This window comes from Alternaria triticimaculans, assembly GCF_023758025.1.
Source record: "Alternaria triticimaculans strain BMP 0046 chromosome Unknown scaffold_13, whole genome shotgun sequence".
Lineage (NCBI taxonomy): Eukaryota > Fungi > Ascomycota > Dothideomycetes > Pleosporales > Pleosporaceae > Alternaria > Alternaria triticimaculans.
This window is the reverse complement of record NW_026055970.1, coordinates 670469-690656: the sequence shown is the minus strand read 5'-3', so window position 1 is coordinate 690656 and position 20188 is coordinate 670469. Positions and strand designations below refer to the sequence as shown.

General features: G+C 53.0%; 4 protein-coding genes across 4 annotated transcripts; all 4 read right to left on the bottom strand.

Moving 5' to 3' along the window:
* Positions 1-1414: 1414 nt before the first annotated feature.
* Positions 1415-2883, bottom strand: J4E78_008112 (uncharacterized protein; the record flags this gene model as incomplete). Its single annotated transcript, XM_049368714.1, has 4 exons — positions 1415-2052; positions 2107-2280; positions 2343-2667; positions 2728-2883. 4 exons carry the CDS (start codon positions 2881-2883, stop codon positions 1415-1417), a joined length of 1293 nt encoding a protein of 430 aa, XP_049219679.1.
* Positions 2884-3877: 994 nt separating this feature from the next.
* Positions 3878-7030, bottom strand: J4E78_008111 (uncharacterized protein; the record flags this gene model as incomplete). Its single annotated transcript, XM_049368713.1, has 6 exons — positions 3878-4362; positions 4417-5224; positions 5277-5869; positions 5919-6085; positions 6131-6782; positions 6832-7030. 6 exons carry the CDS (start codon positions 7028-7030, stop codon positions 3878-3880), a joined length of 2904 nt encoding a protein of 967 aa, XP_049219678.1.
* Positions 7031-9617: 2587 nt separating this feature from the next.
* J4E78_008110 (uncharacterized protein) lies at positions 9618-10913 on the bottom strand (the record flags this gene model as incomplete). The annotated part of the gene is made up of 2 exons (XM_049368712.1): positions 9618-10530; positions 10612-10913. The coding sequence occupies 2 exons, from the start codon at positions 10911-10913 to the stop codon at positions 9618-9620; spliced, it is 1215 nt and encodes a 404-aa protein (XP_049219677.1).
* Positions 10914-15039: 4126 nt separating this feature from the next.
* J4E78_008109 (uncharacterized protein) lies at positions 15040-20108 on the bottom strand (the record flags this gene model as incomplete). Its single annotated transcript, XM_049368711.1, has 3 exons — positions 15040-18060; positions 18523-20009; positions 20057-20108. 3 exons carry the CDS (start codon positions 20106-20108, stop codon positions 15040-15042), a joined length of 4560 nt encoding a protein of 1519 aa, XP_049219676.1.
* Between the last annotated feature and the right edge of the window lie 80 nt (positions 20109-20188).

Sequence of the window (20188 nt, the reverse complement as noted above, 5' to 3'; positions counted from 1 at the left end):
TTGCGCCGCTGGTGGTAAGTCAAAAAGCATCATCAGGCTTTGGGTCTATCGAAGATCCTTCAGCCAACTAGCAAGCAACTTGTGTTATTTGAACGCCAATTTAACATAGCGTAGAAACATTTTGGGGATGTTGTAAAACGAACGCATGCGCGCAGTCCGGTTGTCCAGATGGTGATCTTGAACCGGCAATCCTCAACCGCGAGGACTTGCTCAGCGCTTACCATGCGACTGGTGGTTTGAAGACAGACTCTAGGCCATCACCGACATCCGCCTCCAATCATTACATTTCAGTCACAGTAGCGAACGTAGCCACGACGTCAGCTACATCAACGTCAAGCAGCATATCCCCATCCCACACAGCCTCGGTTGCAACCGAAGAAAAACTACCCGTCGCGGCTATAGCAGGTGGTGCAGCAGGAGGCACCTTCGCACTCGCGATAATCTCTGGATTCGTAATCTGGTTCCTATGTTCCAGGAAAAGGAAAGCCAAGACGCGCGAGAAAGAGGATGGAGCAGAGCAAAGTCTAGATATCCTACCCATATGCGTCATGGCTGAGAATCGGCAGCCGGAGCAAACTGAAGGTACGCATAATGACACTGAAACCCTCCAACAATAGTCAATGAGCTATGTGACTAACGAACAAGATATAGCACCACCATCCTACACCCCACCCACCCCAGGCGTCAACAATACTATATACAGCCCCCTCTCCCCTCTCGGCCACCACCCTCCTTCCTCCGTCTACTCGCAAGACACAAACTTTGCAGCATACGCACCCCGCGATCCAAACCATGCCATCGAGACCCCCACTCACTACGACCACCAACACCGCACCTACCCGCACATCTGGCAACCGCCACCTCAAGAACTACCACTCACAACTGTCTCAACATCCTTCCCCACATCAGCGCTGACCAAAGCTCGAAATTCCATGTACGGAGATGTACGCGGGCCATCTGAATTGCCTGGTGATGATGTGAGGAGCGAGTTGGATAGTGCAGGGCCAGAGTCACCGGTATTGGGAGGGATTTGGAAGAGTGGTAGTGGACGTGGGACCCAACGGCAGGGTTGGATGGCGCCGAGGGATTGGGGGTTGCAAGATATGCACATGAAGAGAGATGTTTCGGAACAAGAGCAATCTGTGGATAGGAAAGGGGAAGTGGAGGTGGGCGACGTGATACAAAGACTGGGTGTGTTGGATGCGATTGATGAGGAAGTAGACGGAAGGGGTGGGATAAATGGGCGGACTATTGAGATGAAGGAGGTTAGGGGGAGAAAAGAGGAGGGCGGGTTTTTCTGAGGAGTGAAGCTTTTGTCTAGTCAGGCACTTACGTGTCATAATGCTATAATGTGGTCGCTGGTAAGAACTGCACACTTGCTGCACGCGATCATCTATCAGCTCGATACCCGACCTCAGAAAACCGTCCCATCACTCAGAATTACAATCGGACTACTCTTCGTCTGGGGCCTCTTCTCCTTCGCCACCTCCCTCCCTGCCTTCCACGTGCCCGCCTCCAACAACTGCGCCATACTCAACTCAACCCCCTGCATCCTCTCCAGCACCAACTTATACAGCTTATCCACCAAAACAAGCGTCATAGCCCTCCACTCAACGATAGCATCATCGCCGGCAGCAAAAGACGGAAGTCCACTTCCGTCCGACGTAGCTTTGAGACCGCGCTCTAGAGACGCGGGTTTGAGTGTCAAAACACCCAGATCGACAAATAGACCGCCATTACGGTATTCGGGCAGGGCGGTCATGGCGGACATATTCTTCCAAGATAGGGAGAGGATGCGGGTGAAGGGCACGGTGAGAGAGTAGGCCAGCCATTGGGTGAGTTTGTGGAAGGGTTGAATGAAGGTGCTTTCGTCTGCGTTGGCATCTTTGGATTGCGTCTTCAGTGTGGACAAGGGCCATGCGTCGCCGAGGGCTTGGCCGTTTACTACGGTGCGGTCTTGTGGCCAGATGGGGATTAACAGATTTTGGAGGACGTCCCAGAAGGTGAGGATGTCGAGGGTTGAGGGGTCAGAGGTAGTGGTCTTCATGTAGTCTGTTTTGAATTTGTTAATTACTGGCATGGGGATGGCTTTGGTAGGGGACGTACCAACGACATTGCCTGGACGGCCTTGTTCACCAAAGATGGCGGGTTGGGAGAGAAGGGATTTTCCTAGACTGCGGAGAAGGTTGGCTCGGGAGTCTACGCCTAGCATGGGGTTACTGGAGGAGATTTGGAAGCCTTCTGCAAGGGCCTCAGTTTTGAGGTCCTGGAGTCCCTTTCCTATACGTAGCTCAGTTAGCTGAGTCCCTTCCAACCATCCTAGCATGAACACGAATACTTACCATCAACAATCGGCCCCCCATCCTTCTTCGCAGCAAAGCCCAAGCTCTTGAACATATACAAACTCGCTACTGCAATACCCTCACTCCTCTCATACTCCTTTCCCGCGCCAGGTTCCACATATCGCCAATGGTCCCCAGCACCAGCATCCAGTAGTACCGAAACAAAGAAGAGATCGATCAGCCGACGCGTAATTTCAAGTTCGTCGCACCCATGCTTTTTCCATTCATCGAGGAGGTCGGCAATGCGGGGAACGCCGCCAACTTCAAAGTGCTGCCAACGCCCGTGAGGTGGGATGGTATGGAATTTGTCGGGGCCAAAGTCGCGCTTGTGAGTTTCAAGTCAGCACTTTCGTGGCATAAAGTTAAATGAAATGGTAGAACAAACCTTGATGACAGAAGTCACATAATCCGCTGCTTCGCCCAGACGCTCCTCGTGGACATCAAAGTGGCTCAGCTTACCTGCTTCAGCAGCCTCTCCTACGATCTTGGCACGCTCTCGCACCGCAGAAAGGGAAAGCAGGTATTTGACTTTGTCGTCCATGTCTGTGTTGCTCAAGGGTGAAGAGAAGTTCGTAGGTTTCTGGTATGTCGAGGAGTAGGTGTTGTCAGGCGAGTGGGGTTTAGTGCCGCACTACACCGCTTGCACTGGCCCGAATTAGGTAGTTATGTGCTACGAGGACCACTTTTACGGAAGCAACTCGTGACCATGATAAGGGCATCGGCGTTTGCCGACGGTCATCTTTCGTGAACAAGACGTGCTGATGACGAAGATTGGGTTTGCTTGACGATGCGCACAATGATAGTTGCGTACAACAAATGAGTTGAGAATTGAGAATATACATTTCATTATGGGTTTTCGTCATCAGTTCGCTGGGCGGCGCAGCCAAGCTTAGGATAATAGCCGCTGTGTCCATGTCTACGAATATCGGAGAGGAGTCAGCTGTACACTCTCTTCTCCTGCCAACTCTTCAGCTAGTGTTCTTATGCGACAATGTCGTGGTTGCACCGTTCCATACCCTGCCCAATGTCCGACACCGTCTCCTGCTCGTAACAACCACAAAGCCGCGTAAACAAATGCGTCCTTTTGGTCGCGGAAAAGAAACAATAGAATCAGACCTCCCTAACTATAGAGGCCGAACAACCCGACGAGCAGCGGCTGCCATCAATATGCATCAGCGCCCCACCGAAATGAAGGTAGCCGATAAGGAAGAGAGAAAATGTAGAGAGGAGCCTGGTATCCCAGATGCAAGCGCGCTGGAGCAAGATACGATCGAAGACTCGCCCAAAGTTACCCGAAGGTGAAATAAGTGAACCTCAAATAATCGGTACACCAACGCTTTCCGATGGCATGCCATGCGCAAGAGGTATCAAATCCAGGAATTGCCAGAGACGAAGGAAACCCAAAAGCAGGTGCCACAGAGACCCAGGACTGCTTTTGAAGTGGTATGTTGAGACTAAAGGAAATACCGTGGTATCGGATGCGGCGTTGGTCATTAATGTAAGGTCAATAGAGGCGTAGAAAGGTATTAGTGAAATCAATCGTCGCTGTTGAGTGATCGCCCAGGATCGCTCGTCTGTGGTGTGCGCAGCTGGGAGGAGCTACCAAAGCTAGACAACTGCTTCTCGGGCTCCTTATGGCTGTTGGGCTTTCGTTTGAAGAAGCTCATAATCTTCCCCGTCGTCGTCTTCCTGCCGGGGCTAGAGCATGTAGGCGAGGTAGTCGTCGAGTCGCTGTTTGGAGGAGGCACCAGTGAGTCCGGCATTACTTCCCTCAGCGGAGCCCGTCCGTCCGCGTCGCCGTTCCTAACATCACGAGGGCGTCGCTTGGTGCTCACGTGTCGCCACCAGCTCGAGTCGCGCGACACATCTGAGCGCGTGGCGTTACTGTCAGCACTCAATTTGTTGCCGGTGTCCCATTGCTGCAGCTTTGAGCCATCAAAGTTTCCATTTGCCGCCTGCGAGAGATCGACCTGGGAGTGGCTTTGTGACGACGGTTGTTGCGCGGGGTAAGGATCGAGAACTTTTCCATAATTAGCTCATATGCCATGACGGGTCTGAAGTGATGTTTACTCACCTTGACTACGCCTGGCCTGGGAAGGAGCTGTGACTGGCCTAACACCAAGAGACTCCCTCTCCTTCTTTGGTGACGAAGACCTCGTCAAAGTGTCCTTACGATCAGTCTTTGACCGATCATCAGAACCTGAAGCTTGCCCTTTCTGTTCGGACGAGTTTGGTGTCTGAGTCACCAGGATCGCAGTGAGGCTGGGGTCTCTACTTCCTCGTCTTGACGAAGTGGCATTCTCAGCAGAGCTCATGGCTCTTTGGCCAGGGACAGCGGTCGTTGAAGATCGCCTTGAGCTTTTGTCAATAATCGAAGAGGATCTTCGTGATTCAGCTGTCGCAGCTTGAATGGAGCGGATGGAGCCTGTCGATCCTCGCCGAGCCGCTTCTTCGGGTGAAATGGTCTTAATGGCACTCAGAGGTATCTTTATAGCGGGCTTGCTAGGCCCTCCAGACAAAGGGCTTGGGCTCGGATCGACGGTGAAACCAGATGACAGGTAACCAAGATTCATACTCTTGCTTTTCCTTTTTCTCTGTCGTTCTTCATCGATCTTGCTCTCCCAAACACCCTTATTGATCAGGATCTCGTCGACAGCAAAGCGCATCGCCGGTAAGATGTCCGTGACGGCTTCGAAGAGCGGCCGGGCGAAGATGTTCATGAAACCGATCTGGGATTCGCCAAGTTTGATGACGTCTTCCCGAACAGGTGGGCCACCAAACAGACATGATGGCATAGCCAGCTCCTCTTCCATGAGTCCTTGGTTGCTAAATTCGTCCGTCAGGATGTTGGCCCACCTGGCAGCGGTGTCAAATTTGCGAGCCTAAAGTATGTCAGCTTGCAGTGCGCCAGAAAGACAAGAACTCAAAACATACCACATTGCAGATATCTGCGCACTTGATGAGCAGTCCACAAGTCAGGTCCTTTTGTTCTTCCTGTACTTTGGCACTCCATCCGTCGACCACGCCCTTGTCATGCGCAACCTTCTGCTGCAGGTTACCCAGGTCGCTCATGTACTTGAAATGGAGGCCCATGTCTGTCGCAAGTATATTGTTGATCATGAGCTTGCGCATCGCAGCATCATTGAATGCGCTCGGCCAATAACGGCGTAATATTTGGGAGTAAGCAGCGCAGTGGAATGATTCTAGGACGGATCGATCGTTATACAATTGCGCTAGCGGTGCGTTCAATGCGACTAGAAAAGCGTTGTTGACTCCTGGATGGCCAACATCATGTCCAATGGCGGATATCAGAAGGGTAAGCGCGTCAAAGGGCTTGAGGAGCTCAGCGATTGGCGATTTCGGGGTGGACGTGTTGGACGAATCCGAAGGATAAGGAGGCAGGGTGCCGATTCGGACGAGGAAGTGGAAGAGAGCCTGGAGCACGTCGACAACGTGACGGAAGTTGTGGTACTTGACGAACTCGTTGTAGGCAGTACGGCTGGCCAAGAGAAAGACGATCATCTCGTCTAGGAATCGGTCAGCAAGTAGCAGGTTTCAGGCATAAGCCGCACTTGCCTTCGGTTATCGCCCATCTTTCTAATTCGGGCATTTGTAGTGCATGCTTGAGCATGACGAAAGCGCCATAGAGAAGCTCGTCATCGGTGTAGTCGTGCGCGGAGAAGGCCCAAGTACCGATGGCAGCTTCAACGACGATTTGGCGATCTACGTCGAGATGGAAATCCCTACTCAAGTCAGTGGCGAGTCGCATAGTCACCGTTTGTACATACGTAGATTCCAGCGAGTCGCCTACTGTCTCTGGATTACAGATGCCAGTCATGAGATTCGACACCATCGCCTCGCGCAGATATGCGTAAGGTTTTGTGTCGTCTACTCCGACCCAAGACAGCTTCCGATTACGCTTAGTAGTCAGAAAGCTTGCTTCTTCTCGAGAGAACTCCTTCTGTAACCGATAGGCATGGACGGCTAAGCCAAGCATGCGGTCTCTGGACATCGGACTCGTCAGGACGTCGACAGCGCCAGCATCCAGGTATCGCGTCAACCGAACAGTGTCGCCAAGCGAGAAAGACACTTGTAGGCCTGGAGACGGCAGCGGACCAGCTGAGGACGGCTCTTCGGTGCCTAGACCCGACAACATGACCACAGGTACGACGAGTTTGGAGAAGTTTCGCGACGAGATCTCGGAGGATATGTGGGTGAGGAGGTGCATGGCGTATATATCGTCGGGTTCGCTCGTATCTAAACGTGTGAGGCGCGAGGATGTAGGCGAGGGCGTGCGCGGTTCGCGAGAAAGGCGCTTCATGCGCTGCTCTTCATCGTATGGGATGTCTATTATGACGAACGTAGGAATGCTGGATTTGGTGGACTCGATGAGCTGGGTGATCTTCTGTAGGCAGGCCCTGCCGGTGCTGCAGATGTGTACTACGAAGTGTGTTAGTAGAGGCGTGGGCGCGGGAAGAGGACGGACTACCTTCGTTAGAAATGGACAGCATCGCCTCGACATTGTCGTGCACTTCGCGCGGCGACGTCTTGCCGATAGCAAAGTAGCTCTGTCCTACATTGCCAGTCGTGGTTCGCGCGACGAGCGACTTGGACAGCGTCTCCTTCCGCACGTGCTCGTCATTGGCCCGCCGGTCAATGTATACAACATTGCACGCGCCATGTTCCATTGTCTCCGCCTATGTGCGGCGACCAGACAGCACTGGTCTCCAGCGCAGAGGGGAGGTTGTTGGGGAGGTGTCGCAAAATGGGAGAACGGGTGGTCGCAGAGAGACGTCTGAACGGGTCGGACAGCGTCACGGGAAGGTGCGAGGCGGAAGCGTGGTGGATGGGGTGCAGCCGAGGGCCAATTGGCGGTCGTGAGCGCAGTGGCAGTGGACACAGGAGAGCAGCGGACAAAGTCGAGCGTCCAGAAGCGTGGGGGAGCGCAGAGATGGGACGGCGGGAGTGCGCCGGTTGGTCTGAGATGCACTCTGAAACGACGACGTCGGTGGAAGCCCCAGGGAACCCGGCGAGGCGGCGAGCGGCAGCCAGTGCACACGACACTAGAGTGCAGTGTTTATTGTATACGAGGAAAGCGCAACGGGTGGATGCGACGAGGAAGGCGGGAAGCGACGTGGGAGGGCAGGCGCGACGGCGGGCGGGTGCTGGGCGCGGCTGCCTCTTGGTGTCTCTCACTCGGCGCGCGCGCAACGGGACGTGTCGAGACTCGAGCAGCGCAGGCGGCGTCCTCAGGCGATGGCTCGCAGCGTGTTTGGGGAGCGTCTTGAGCGTCTTCAGGGCGCGGGTGAGGGTTGTAGATGCATGCAGGGGCTCTAGCGGTCCTCGGTGTGTCGCATGAGCGGCACTGCTATGGGCTGCACGCTGAGCAGCATCGGGCGCACACGGTCGAGGGCAGTGAGGGCGTGGACGAGACGGGCAGAAGTCGGCTATAGGAATCGAGCGTGGTGTGGTGGAGGAGAGCAGCGGGCCTGGTCTGGCTGATTGGATCTGGGATACTCGACAAAAAGAGGCAGGCGCACTGGTGGATCCAGCCTATCCATCCACGAACCGCCCGGCTCGAAGCCCCCAAGCCTTCTGGAAGCTTTCGCGCCGTCACAGCCAAATGCTATACGAGCGCTCCGCTGCGTCAACGTCAGCCCTGCACCTGCGCTTGGCCTAGGGCGCGCTTTCATTTGCCTCCCAACGTGATCAAAGTGCCAACGTCGCCGCGCCCGCCCACTAGCTGTCGCTGCGTGAAGTGCGAACCCAGAGAGCCAAGCTCACTCTGAAACGCTTCCCCAGGGGCGGCCCAGTTCCCGCCTGCGCTGCACTGATTACATACAGCACGCCCGCCCCAGCCAACTCAACCTGCTACTCGCTGTGCGCTGGCATCGCACGCCCGTCTCAATGGCTGCAGCATGCATCGCACGCACCCCGCTGTTGCCACACAGCGTCGTCATCTGCCCGAGCAACCCCATCACGGCCCCATGCAGAAATATTCTGGAAACCGAAAGTGGCGACTCACTGTCACGCCCTGCTGCTACTTGCCGATGCCTCGGGCACGCTATCCACGTAAGCAGCCTGGTCCGTGACCACCTCGCAGCCTTGCTCGCTCCATACACTGGATTCAGCAAGGAGCTGCCTTGACCCTGCCGAACAAACACATGATAAGGCCGTGAGGCTGCTGATCTAATTCTTGGTCAGCGGAATCCGGGGTCGTCGCCCACACGGCAGTGGCCTGCAAGTACATGACAAGTACTGACAAGCTCTGCCTGCACGACTCAGTCCGATCCCGGCGCAACTCTGATAGGCAGCTAACCTCCACAAATAGGACGGTTCTTTATAGGCTGCGGGCGTGCAGACGACTGCAAGCGGCGCCTTCGTCTGTGTTGGTACATCGCACGACCCTGCAAATACACGGCACGCATAGTACTACAAAGACCGTTCGCCATTGAGATCCACCAACGGCCCTTTAAGCCACAGACTACGGTCGACTATGTTTGAGATAGGAGAACCAACCCATTCAGCTGACATGCCACCAGGCGCCGGTTGCGCGTTGGACATGTTGACGTCCAATCGAACAATTCTGAGTCAGTTACATGTACCAAACACATGGTTCACTATCTCTGCCATGGCGCCGTCTATCTCGTCTACATCTTACACTGCACTCATACAGAGGTAAGGTGTGAATTGCGATCGCCACAGGTGCATCGTGAAGCTCCCAGCTTCCTTCCCACATAGGCTCACCAAATAGGAATCTACCTGGGCATGGCTTTCGTGGTGACTGCATGATGCCATGAGTATGTCCTTTTGCTCACTTATCACGTGGGTCAAGACCATATGTCTAGATAGCAATTCTCTCAGTGCCGAAAGACGTCTTCAAATCCATGCCAACAGTCGGGCTGATACTCGGAACTCGCGATTCTAGTAATTGAAGGACTCTTTAATGTTGGGCTGCCGAATGTCGAGACACCAAGACATTCTCGATCCTGAACTACCTCTTATCTTCGCATAGCAATCGACATTCATTGCATTCGGAACGACTCTGGTGCCATTGTCACAGATAGGGAGGCGCAGCTATGTTGACCTCTCTGTTCGGGCCGCAGTTCGTCCGGCGTTCATGTGGGGAGCACTGGATTGCCGACATGTTCGGACTCCTGTGTGTCTTACCTCAGCGGGCACGTTTGGATGCTGGAAGTACTGCAACGTCGGTGGGATCAGAAAATGAGTTCGACTGGCTTCATCCATGGTAGATCATATTTCTCATTCCACACATTATATCGTGGCGGCGCTAACAACATACTCATAATCCTTCCTCAGCGGCACGATAACACCCTGATAGAACCTTTCCCTGAAGTCATCATTATCGAGACTAAACACCGAGGCCTCGAAATTGCAATGTATACACCTCTGCGTCGCATCCGCATAGTTCGGCAGTTCCCGCGTACGCAATCCCTCCGCCAACCGAATTGCTATGAGATAGTCGGTGAATGCTGTACGGCTACCTGTTGCGTCGTCGAGATCCTCCTTGGTTACAAAGGTTTGCAGTGACTTACCGTACGAGATCTCTAGCAATGCGACGCCGAGAGCGAAGATGATGCTGTTCTTTATTATACGCATGCGTTGGCTGTGGGCTGGTGGTGCTGTCGCGGCGGGGAAGTCTCGGGATATGTATGGTTGATCGGATAGTACGGATTGGCTCAGGATGCAGATGTCGTTCAGGTCCCAAGTTTCTTCTAGCCACGGTGTGTTGTAGAGCTGGTAGACAGCGGAGGCGAGTGTAAGAGCTAGGGTACACTTTTCCTTGATCTGGAAGCTCTGACTTTGCTTCTCAAGTAGCTGTTGCAGGCTCACGCGTTTGTCAGTGGTGCTAGCGTTTGGTAGTCGGAGAGTGTGGATGTGGTGTCTGGCCAGCTTGCTACTCATGACTCCCATGCAATGTGGGCTTGGGCAGTGTTGCAGTGTTGCGCAGAGATCGACGATATCTGGAGCCTTTTGAAGGCATTTCCAGTGGTCGTGTATTTTTGTGTTCGAGTGGACGACGATGCTGGGAAGCAATGAGGTGTTGCTTGGGGTTGTCGGGTCAATTACATCGATAGCCTCAATTTCTACCGGTATCGGCTTCCAGGAATTGACATGGCTAGCATGCGGTGATGCGAAGGTGAATACAAGCTTGAAGCTGGAAGGGCTGCCTGTTTCATCGTCTCTCTGTATGTCAAGCCGCAAATTTGCCTGATGTGTACATTGGCATTTACATCTCGATGCCCACCGCGTGTTGAAAGCGTCGTATAGCTTCTCTGCCTGTTGGCGAAACTTCAGAAGATACTCGGTGTTGGCTTTGCGTCTTCTTTGAAGTCGTAGTGGCTCCAGCGCAATTGCTCCTGCAGTGAGGCTGGAAATGCGGCCGATGTCCTCTTCGATGGACGATAGCAGTTGCTTGTAGTGCTTCGTCTTGAGGCCTCCTTTTATACGTATCCAAGGATCGTTGAAGAATTTGTTCCGTGCTGCTGCATCGATATTTCCCGTTGGTGTAGTCCAAGGTGGCTGCTGCATCTTAGCAAGTGCTCCCATCTTTCCAGGATTTACCCACCTGAAAGTCATCGCATAGTTGCAATTTCCGCGCAAAGAGATTGATCTTCTTGTTTAGCTGCTTGACTGAGGACTTGAATGGCAAGTAATTGTTTCCCAATCGATTGCGCAGAGCGTCGTTGAGGTCAGCATCCTCCCATGACGAGCTGTCATGGTCTTCGAGTAGCTGACACACTTGAGCATCTGAAAGAGCTAATGGACCCAGAAGCTCTTCACATGAGTTCCTGTATATGCAAGCGTTTGTTACAAAAGAAGCATGAAGACACTCAAATGCTTCCTCGTACTTTTGCATACTTTTGATTGTTGAAAGCTGCAATGCGTCAGTCACGGTCTGCTGACTTCTCTACCTGGGTAATTTCATGTCATACCCCTTCAGCATAGTGCTCCAGAGCCACTATCACCAACGGCAGCGATCCCAAAACTACCCCAGCTACTTCGAACCCAGACATAGTTAGGAAGTTGCGACGGCGCTAGTGGGGTGAGCTGGCTGGTTTGGTGAAAGGACGGCAAGATAGTAAATGTTGTGGATGGAGACGGAGTAACGCAACAATGCCAGTAAGTGACGGATGCGTCATATCGTTGGAAGAAGCTGCGTAGAGAAGGCTGTGATGAGGGTGCGGGCACGACGACCTCAGGATACTCAGCCTTGCGACTAGGCTCGAAGAGCTCTAGTCCCAAGGTCGTCAGCTGAACCACGTGGTGTCATGAATAACCTCGCGATCTTGGAATCTCAGCCTTCTAATGGTATCATCAACATCAACTCTTATCTTAATCGGAGAGATGTCACCACGCAAAGATGCATGAATCCATCGCCCAAATTCACACTCATTGTGTCTGCATCTTCCTTGCCTTTATCGACGCACTGAGCTCCTCTTATCGCTGGGACGATCAAGCTGTAGCACAAAATGCCTTCGATAGGTATAGGCTTTGGGCTGGCAACGTGGGCGCCATGCACAGCGGTACTAGGTACAAGTCGTCTCTAGACTATAGGCTGAGAGAGGCTTCTTTCTATAAAGATCAGGTATCTCGCTTTTATCCCAACTGTACATACTGGGACTTACGCAAAGCTTAGGTACTGAGGTTGATGCACGATTTGCGTAGCTGTGTAAGATACTTTGCCCTTTCCACTGTCACTCGTCATAGTCAATCTTGTCATGAACTAGGAACAAGGGCTAATCGAAAGCTCACGCATTAGTTGGATAAAGGTACATAATTGCATTGTGTCGATGTCTAAAAGACTGCTAATGGAGGCGTTGCTCAGCATCGAAAGCCGCTCGGATCAGGAACACGAAGGCTTATGATCGCATAATAGAGAAATCCGAGCCTTCAGACACAGACGAAGATGAATCCGACTCCTCTGGTTCACCGTGGGAGGTCTCTTCCGACTCCGAAGTGGAATATCCAAGCAAAGGGAAGCTGCCTCGAAAGAATCCAAATCCGTCAGTCCCTGAACCAGCGAAGCCGACGCTAGTAGATCCTATCAATTTCATCATTGACTGTCTTTGGAGGCTACCCATCCGCAGTCCTGCCCCCATTGATCGCATGAAGAAGAAGTATATTGCGGAATCGACTGCCTACTTACCCTTTGACATCATGCATGTTAGGGATAAGTTCCCCGACCTCAACGAGATCGTTACCACTCGTTTAGCGAAGATGATATCGAGAAGAAGGCAACTAATAAAGTACCGCAAGGATCACACTGATGCCTTGAAAGAGAAAGAGGTGGCGGTGGTTGAAACGTCTCAGTTTGAGCATGGTCATCTATCCAGACCTATTGAAGGAGATATACTCAGCGAATCGGCACCCAGTTCTAAGGGCCCAAGTCAGCGTACAGAACTTACGAAAGCGACGACACTGAAGATCAACACTCCGATGGTACCGACTTCTCCGCTAGCGATCGGGCTCTACACGCCTTCAGTGTCCGACTTTGCGTCCTCCACGGCATCCGAGCAAACCGCGAATGCGATAACAATCAGACTTCCGAATCGACCCAGGACCAATGAAGGGCGGCTGTTGGACAATTTTATATGTCCATACTGCTCAACTGCTCAGATTGTCACGTCAGAGCGCCGATGGAAGTGAGTCATCTCAGGAAACTACCGCCGATTACTTGGCTGACATCTGCGCACAAGGAAGCATGTCTTGTCTGACCTTCAGCCCTACATCTGTACCTACTCAGATTGCCAATTACACGAGTGCCTCTTCGAGAATATTGACGATTGGTTTAATCATGAATTCAGGACCCATCGCGTGGAATGGTTCTGCAACACAGAGTCTCACCAGTCTTTTGTCAACATGAAAGACTTCCTGTATCATATGCGCACCGTTCATTTCGAGCCTCTCGAAGAGGCACAGCTTCTGAGCTTGCATCGGGGATTGCAGCGCCCATCCACCGCTTCTTGGGGGACTTGCACGTTATGTGGTCAGCATGCAGATAGATTGAGGTCTCATCTCGCACGCCATCTTGAGCAACTCGCATTGTTTGCGATACCTCAAACGGACTATATGGCTACTGTGGAACAGAACGATACATCTTCTAACGCCGCGCGGCAAGGTGTACCGGCACTCTCTAGCCTAGGCTCAACAAGGATAGCTTTGGATCCCTCAGATCATGACTATGGCTCGGAAGTGTCAGTCACTGGGTCTAGTATATCCCGTCAGGAAACACATCGTTCACGGACCGCAGCGGATGACCAATACGCCGATCAAGACAAGGAGTTGGCATTAGCCACGAGCAGCATGACCCCAGAGGAAGTGGATACTTCGTGGGATCAGATCACTTCTAAATTCAAAGATGCCCGAGTTGGAATATCCAACGAACAAACAACAGAGTTCTATGAGCATCAGCCAACGATCACAGACGAGGCTCTCCGTAGAAAACCTATGGTTGCAAGGCTGGATGAGCAGAGGTTTTCGCCGGAGGGATCCCTTGAGCCCAGTCTCAACCACCGTGAGGCAACCGAGAAGGCACCGCTAACCACAAGTTACCCACCTTCCCGAGCTACAATGCATTTGCCCTCGACTGTACACAATACCGTTCCTTACGTAGAACCTGCTACTCCGCCGAGGCCCCCTCCATCGCTTCGAGAGCGAGTTAGCCGCATCACCTCAAATATCTTCTCCGCTTCCCGCAGCCAGAAAGAGCCGGACCGCAAAGTATCATCAAGACGTACGAGGCCTGCAGTACGTAACAGTGAATGGAAGTCCCACAGGATTCCAGAGGTACCAGGAGAAAGGCTACGGAATCCAGGTTTCGAACAAATGTCGTCACAACGGCGTCTCCGCAGACCGTCAGGAGAGGCAGTTGATTCTGATACAGGCTCAATGTCAGCCTGGAGGGCCACTCAGGCGCGTTTGGCACATGTACCGTCCTTGCGTAATTCCAGTGCGCCGCCTGATTCTCCAGATCTCATCCAGCCTGGACCATCTGAGCCTGACCATCCCAGGGACAGCGTCAACGCCAAAGAAAGGCGGACATGGCGACAGAGGCTTTCCAAGGCGATTGGAATCAGGCCCAAATCCCCTGAAATCTACCCTCGTGTAGCATACCTTTACGACCCTGAAGACGATCTTCAACACCGAAATTGATACTGGGTCCCTCGAATTTTCTTCAATTTCCAGAAGGCGAGAGGGTTAACAGGAGTCGGAGCATTGATGCAATGAAAAGCAGCAAGCCTGAAAGAACTACCGGAGTGGGATTGTCAACTCTATGGAAAGCAGCCAGCCTGAGAAAGGACGAACCTGGCGACAAAAATTGACTAATGCTACCGAGAGCGGAAACAAGTCTACCAGTCCAGGTTCTGCAAAGGATTTCATGCCGGCACAGAAGATCCTTTGGGCTTGGAGGGCCCAAGCAACGGAGGAAGAGGTGCGACGTCATGCCGACCATAGCCTCAAACAGTATAGGTATCGAACCTTACTGCTCCATATCGCAGGAACGCGATGAATGAGATGCGAAGCTGACGAAGTGAGAATTTGGACTTGAGCAGAAGCCACATAACCGATCAAAGGAGGCACTGGGACCAGGAAAGCATTGTCTTTATCTCTTGATATAGTATACACTACAATCATACAGTAATATACAATGCACCCCAAGCATTAGTCACAACTATACCCCACCCTGCTGCGAAACAACACCCTTACACCTCCCACAAATCTCCTCCTTCTCCTCCTTGACAAAGCGCCAACACCTCGGGCACTTCTGCCCACTAGGCGGGTGCACCAGCACCTTCGCTTTCCCCAACACCCCCGCATCACTCGAAAGCGCTTCCTCCTCCCACCACTGCGACCGCTGCTTCAACGTATCAGAATCCTCCGCCGTGAACACATTGTTCGCAAAAAACGACCCTGTTGGTGTCCAAAATCGAAGATCGCTGATAACAAAGAGGCCAGCGAGCTGAGTTTCGAGATCCGTTGGCGTGAGGAATGTAGGCTGCATACATTTCGTGAACTCAGCGTAGAAAATCTCCGCGTTGGTCGACTTTGGTAGGTAAACCGTCGCTGCGCTCTCGAGACTTGAACCGATCTTCTTCTCGGCACGGAGACGCTCTTGTGCGATCTTGATGGCTGCGCCCAGCGTGCTAGTTGTCTCGCTCATGGCCTCCAGACTAGCAGATTCAAACGCCGCGAGCGCGGGGAGAGGCGACCAAACCGCGCGTGCGGGATGAACACTCTTCTCCTTGAGCTCCGCAGGGACATAATCCCAGACCTCTTCAACAAGCAGCGGACAGACTGGAGCAAGCATTTGCAACAGCTCGTAGAAGATGAGTCCCAAAACGCGCTGAAGTGTCTCGCAGTCCTTTGTGTCGCCAGTGTACACCCGGTCTTTGAGTGTTTCGAAGTAGAAAGCGCTCAGATCCATGGAAATGTACTTGTTGATCGCGTTGACACCTTTGAAGAACTCGTATCTGCCAAAGTGATTGTGTACTTCTGCACTGACTTGTACCAGTCGGTGAACGGCAAGGCGGTCAGTGAGTTCGCTGAATTCGGCGATGGAGGGTGTGAGTTCGTTGAAAGAGGCGAAGGGTGGTGGGCACGATGGAAGCGAGAAGATGCCTAGCAGCCATTTGAAGGTGACGCGGTACTTGTGGAGAGCTTGGTTTACGGACATTAGGACGGGCTGCCCGATCGTGACGTCGCGCATGTAGTCGCTGCTTGCGGCCCAGAGGCGAAGAGCATCGGCGCCCATGGCATCGTATGTTGGTGTGTGCTTAGTTGCTGGGTCTTGCTTGACGCCTTTTTGCTTCTTTCGTTTCACGGGTGGGAGGAGTTCGCCGGACATGATTTGGGATGGGGAAATAACGTTGCCGAGAGATTTGCTCATCTTGCGGCCGTCGGAGTCGAGCGTGAAGCCATGGGTGATCAGAGTCTTGTATGGTGCTTTGACGGTCTCTGTAGAGTAAGGCTGGGTTGCGACGTGGGTAAGGAGTGATGACTGGAACCAGCCGCGGTGTTGGTCAGTGCCTTCAAGGTATACATCAGCAACAGGCTTGTCTTTTTGCTGCGGAAGGAGCTTCCAACTGGTGCCACTATCGAACCAGACGTCCATGGTATCTCTACCGCGTACGTATGTTCCGGTGAGATGCTTCGGCTTCCAAGCTGGATCGTCCTGCGAGTCCGTCCACCAGGCGTTGATGCCACGTTCTTTGATTACCTCGATGATATGGTCGATGGTCTCAGAGTCCATGCTCGCTGTTAGTGTGTCGCCCTCGACCTTGTACAGGGCGGGGATAGGGACACCCCAAGCACGTTGTCGCGAGATACACCATTGGCTGCGTCCCTGAATAAAGCTCTCTAGACGACTTCTACCAGTCTCAGGCATGAAGTTGACGTCGGCAATCGCTTTCATCGACGCGTCCTTGATACCTTCTACGTTGGCGAACCACTGTTCAGTAGCACGCGTGATGACAGGTTCCTTCGTTCTCCAGTCGATGGGATATTTGTGGCGGTAGTTTTGCTTGCCCCGAAGCATGTCCAGCGTCTGGAGATGGTTGCATACAGCATTGCTACCCGACTTCTTGATATCAGCGACAGGTAGACCTTCCAGAAGCTCGGGTTGTTCCGGAAACGCGTCCTTGGTGAAAGCACCAGCATCATCTATGGGCGCAAAAGCTGGAACGTTGAGCGCCATGCATACGTTGTAGTCGTCCATACCATGTCCAGGAGCGAGATGGACTAATCCAGTACCTGAGGAGTCGGTGACAAAGTCGGCATGAATTATCGGCTGCAGTCCATTTGCCTTCTGGAACGGATTCTCGTACTGAACTTGACCGGCGAGATCTGCACCACGCACGTCTGCGAGGACTACTTCGAGCTTCCGCTCAAGAATCTTCTCGTACTCCGCTACTCGTGAAGCTGCGACCAGGATCAGTTCGCCGTCCTTCTCAGCATCCTTGACTACGCAGTATTGCATGTCCTTGTGAACCGCGATCGCTTTGTTCGCGGGCAGAGTCCAGGGTGTGGTCGTCCAGATGACTACGCTAACTTCACGGTCTACCTTCTTCAAAGCCCCGTTCTTCAAAGCCTCTGAAAGATGTACTGGGTATCGCACAAAAGCAGCTAAGCTCTTGTGACCCTCATCGTACTCCAGTTCGGCTTCCGCAAGCGCTGTTCTCGAACTCGGGCTCCAGTAGACAGGCTTGAACTGCCTGTAAATCAAGCCCTTCTCAAACATGCTCTTGAACACTTCCAGCTGTCTGATCTCGAAGCCTCGCTCCATGGTCTGATACGCGTTGTCCCAGTCACCCATGACAGCCCATTCCTTGAAGCCGCGCTTCTGTTCTTCAATCGTCCGAGTCGCCAGTTCGCGCGCAGCGTCACGCACGCTTACAGGGTCGGCTTGCGCCGCATCCTTCTTTTGCGCCTGCAGAGCCTTGATCTCAATGGGCAGACCATGGCAGTCCCAGCCAGGTATATATGACACCTTCTTTCCCTGTCCGACCTGGTGTCTGCAGATGATGTCCTTGGTGATCTTATTCAAGGCATGTCCAATGTGCAATGGCCCATTGGCGTATGGCGGTCCATCATGCAAAGTAAATGTCTCTTTTGGCGCATTGCCTTCCGCCTCGCCATTCTGTCCATTCAACCGCTTCTCCAGGTGTCCATAACGTACAACGCGTTCGGGGCTCGCCTGCCACGAATACAGGTCATCGGTGCATCGTCGTAGGTAGGTTGGGTTCGTTGACGCTAATGGTCGCGGCGGAAAGCTAGATTTTGGCAGTCGGAGGGTGTTTGACCATGATGCGCGGAGGATGCGTGTTGGGGTTAGCATAATAGCATCATGGGCGGGCGAATCGGCGGGGAAGTGTTAGAGTTCCAATATTTTTGGATCCATAGATGGGCTCGGTGATGGTTCGGCTGATCCGGTGATAACCCGGAGATAGTCTCGTGTTCAGCCATTGATGCCGTGTTAAGTGTTAACACAACTGTCGAAACGATGGATTCTCGGGGCAATGTATGTGATGAACAGTTGCTACATATAGTTCTAGTACTGAAAACCCTCAGCACATGTGCACTGCCACAACGCGTCCCAGTTCCTCCAGGCACCACCAGCAGCAATCATATCCTATCAATACACAGTCAACGAGCTCACAGCTCCGTTCTTCAGCACCTCAAACACCATGCCCGGAAATCCAAACAGCTCTACGTTTCCGACATCAGCAGCGCCCTCCATCAATACACTGCCGGCATTCGCGAACTTGCTCTTCTTGCCGGAACTCTCTTCCCATCCTCCAAGAAGTTCGCAGCTACTACCAGGGCTGTCGCCCCAGCCTCTGTTCAGGGCCATGCCGCGTTGCTGTAATCTCTCCTGCTCTTCATTGTCGTAGTATGGCTTGAATACTTCCTTCAGCCGACCGGAAATGTCTCCAAAGCCCATCTCCGAACTAAGGGGATCGCGGTACATGGCTGATGGGACGTGCTCGAGCGTCCATCTGCTTCGTCTGTGCCGATTGAATTGGTACGAACCAGGCACGTTACCGTGGAATATGATCTTGATTGCGGTAAGGTGGTTTAGGGGTTGCGCGCTGAGCTCGCCTTGCGCATGTAGTTCCGACTCGTGCCTCTCTGCGGTAGGAGAAGGTGGGGAGATCTGCGTGGGTTGAGAGATAAGAATGTCAAAGCCATGATGGTAGTAATTGTAGAAGTGCTCAGCCGCAGCGACTTCTCGCTCCTGAGCTTCTAGTGCGGCCTCGTCATCATCTTCCCAAGCATCTTCGTCGTCGCTTCTGACGACCGAGCCGTGGTCTGAGTCATCATCTGGAGTGAGACCACCAGGCGAGAGATCTGACGCGTCACTTGTCCTCCGGTCTTTATGTATTGATAGGCGATGATCGTTCTTGCGGTAGATGGAGTCTGGGGCACCAAGCTCCATGATCAAATCCTGTGGCGTTGTCTCGCTGAGGACGATCCAGAATGGAGGACTGGAGCGCCTGACGAGCTCTATCCTACCCTCTCCGTGTACCTTGACCGTCTCGATCTCGTCTGGACCACCATCTTTTGCTTTGCCTAGGGCCAACGACCTCGGATTCGGCGGTATTGCTGTGAACAATGTTCCACGGGCTTTCTGCCATGACTCGCCGTTGAAGACCGCCATGGATGTTGCAGACCCAGTAGCTGACGAGGACAGAAGCGAGATGAAGTCCTTCTTTGGAGAGTAGGCGGAGTGTTGAACTGGGAAGTTGAACGCTATCCCTGGATACGATAGGTTGTATGTGCCGCTCGCATTCGGGTCTTCGGACTTCGGGGGTATGTACTCTCCGCCATAGGTCGGTCCCAGCAGCTTGTCGTAGACATGTCGAAACCTTGGGCCTGATACGCCGCCCGAGAAGCCTCCTTCACCGGGCTTATATACGTCGATGTCCTTGTATACCAACTTGGCCTTTGCGAAATCGAGCACTTCGATGAGGCGCAGGCGCTGGTCGGGGCCGTCGAACTGTAGCCTCAGACCGTTGTCAGGGAGGACGACTTGAACGGGTGATGATATAGGTCGTAGTTCGTCGTGGTAGAGTTGGAAGCGTGGGAAGGCCTTGACTTCGGCTTTGATCGTCGTCAGTACCTCGTGTAGGGAGCAACCGAGGGCTGTGTCTCAGTCAGCTTGGTAACTGGGAAAGACGGTCGCAACGGACTCATGAAGCCTACACTGCGCCCAGGCTGTAGCTGCATGATTCCGTCTTCCATGGTGGGTATATGGTAAGTGTATGAGTGGAGTAAGTTGTCGCAGTGTGTCTGTCAGTCGATGTGTTGCCTAGCTCGTAGAT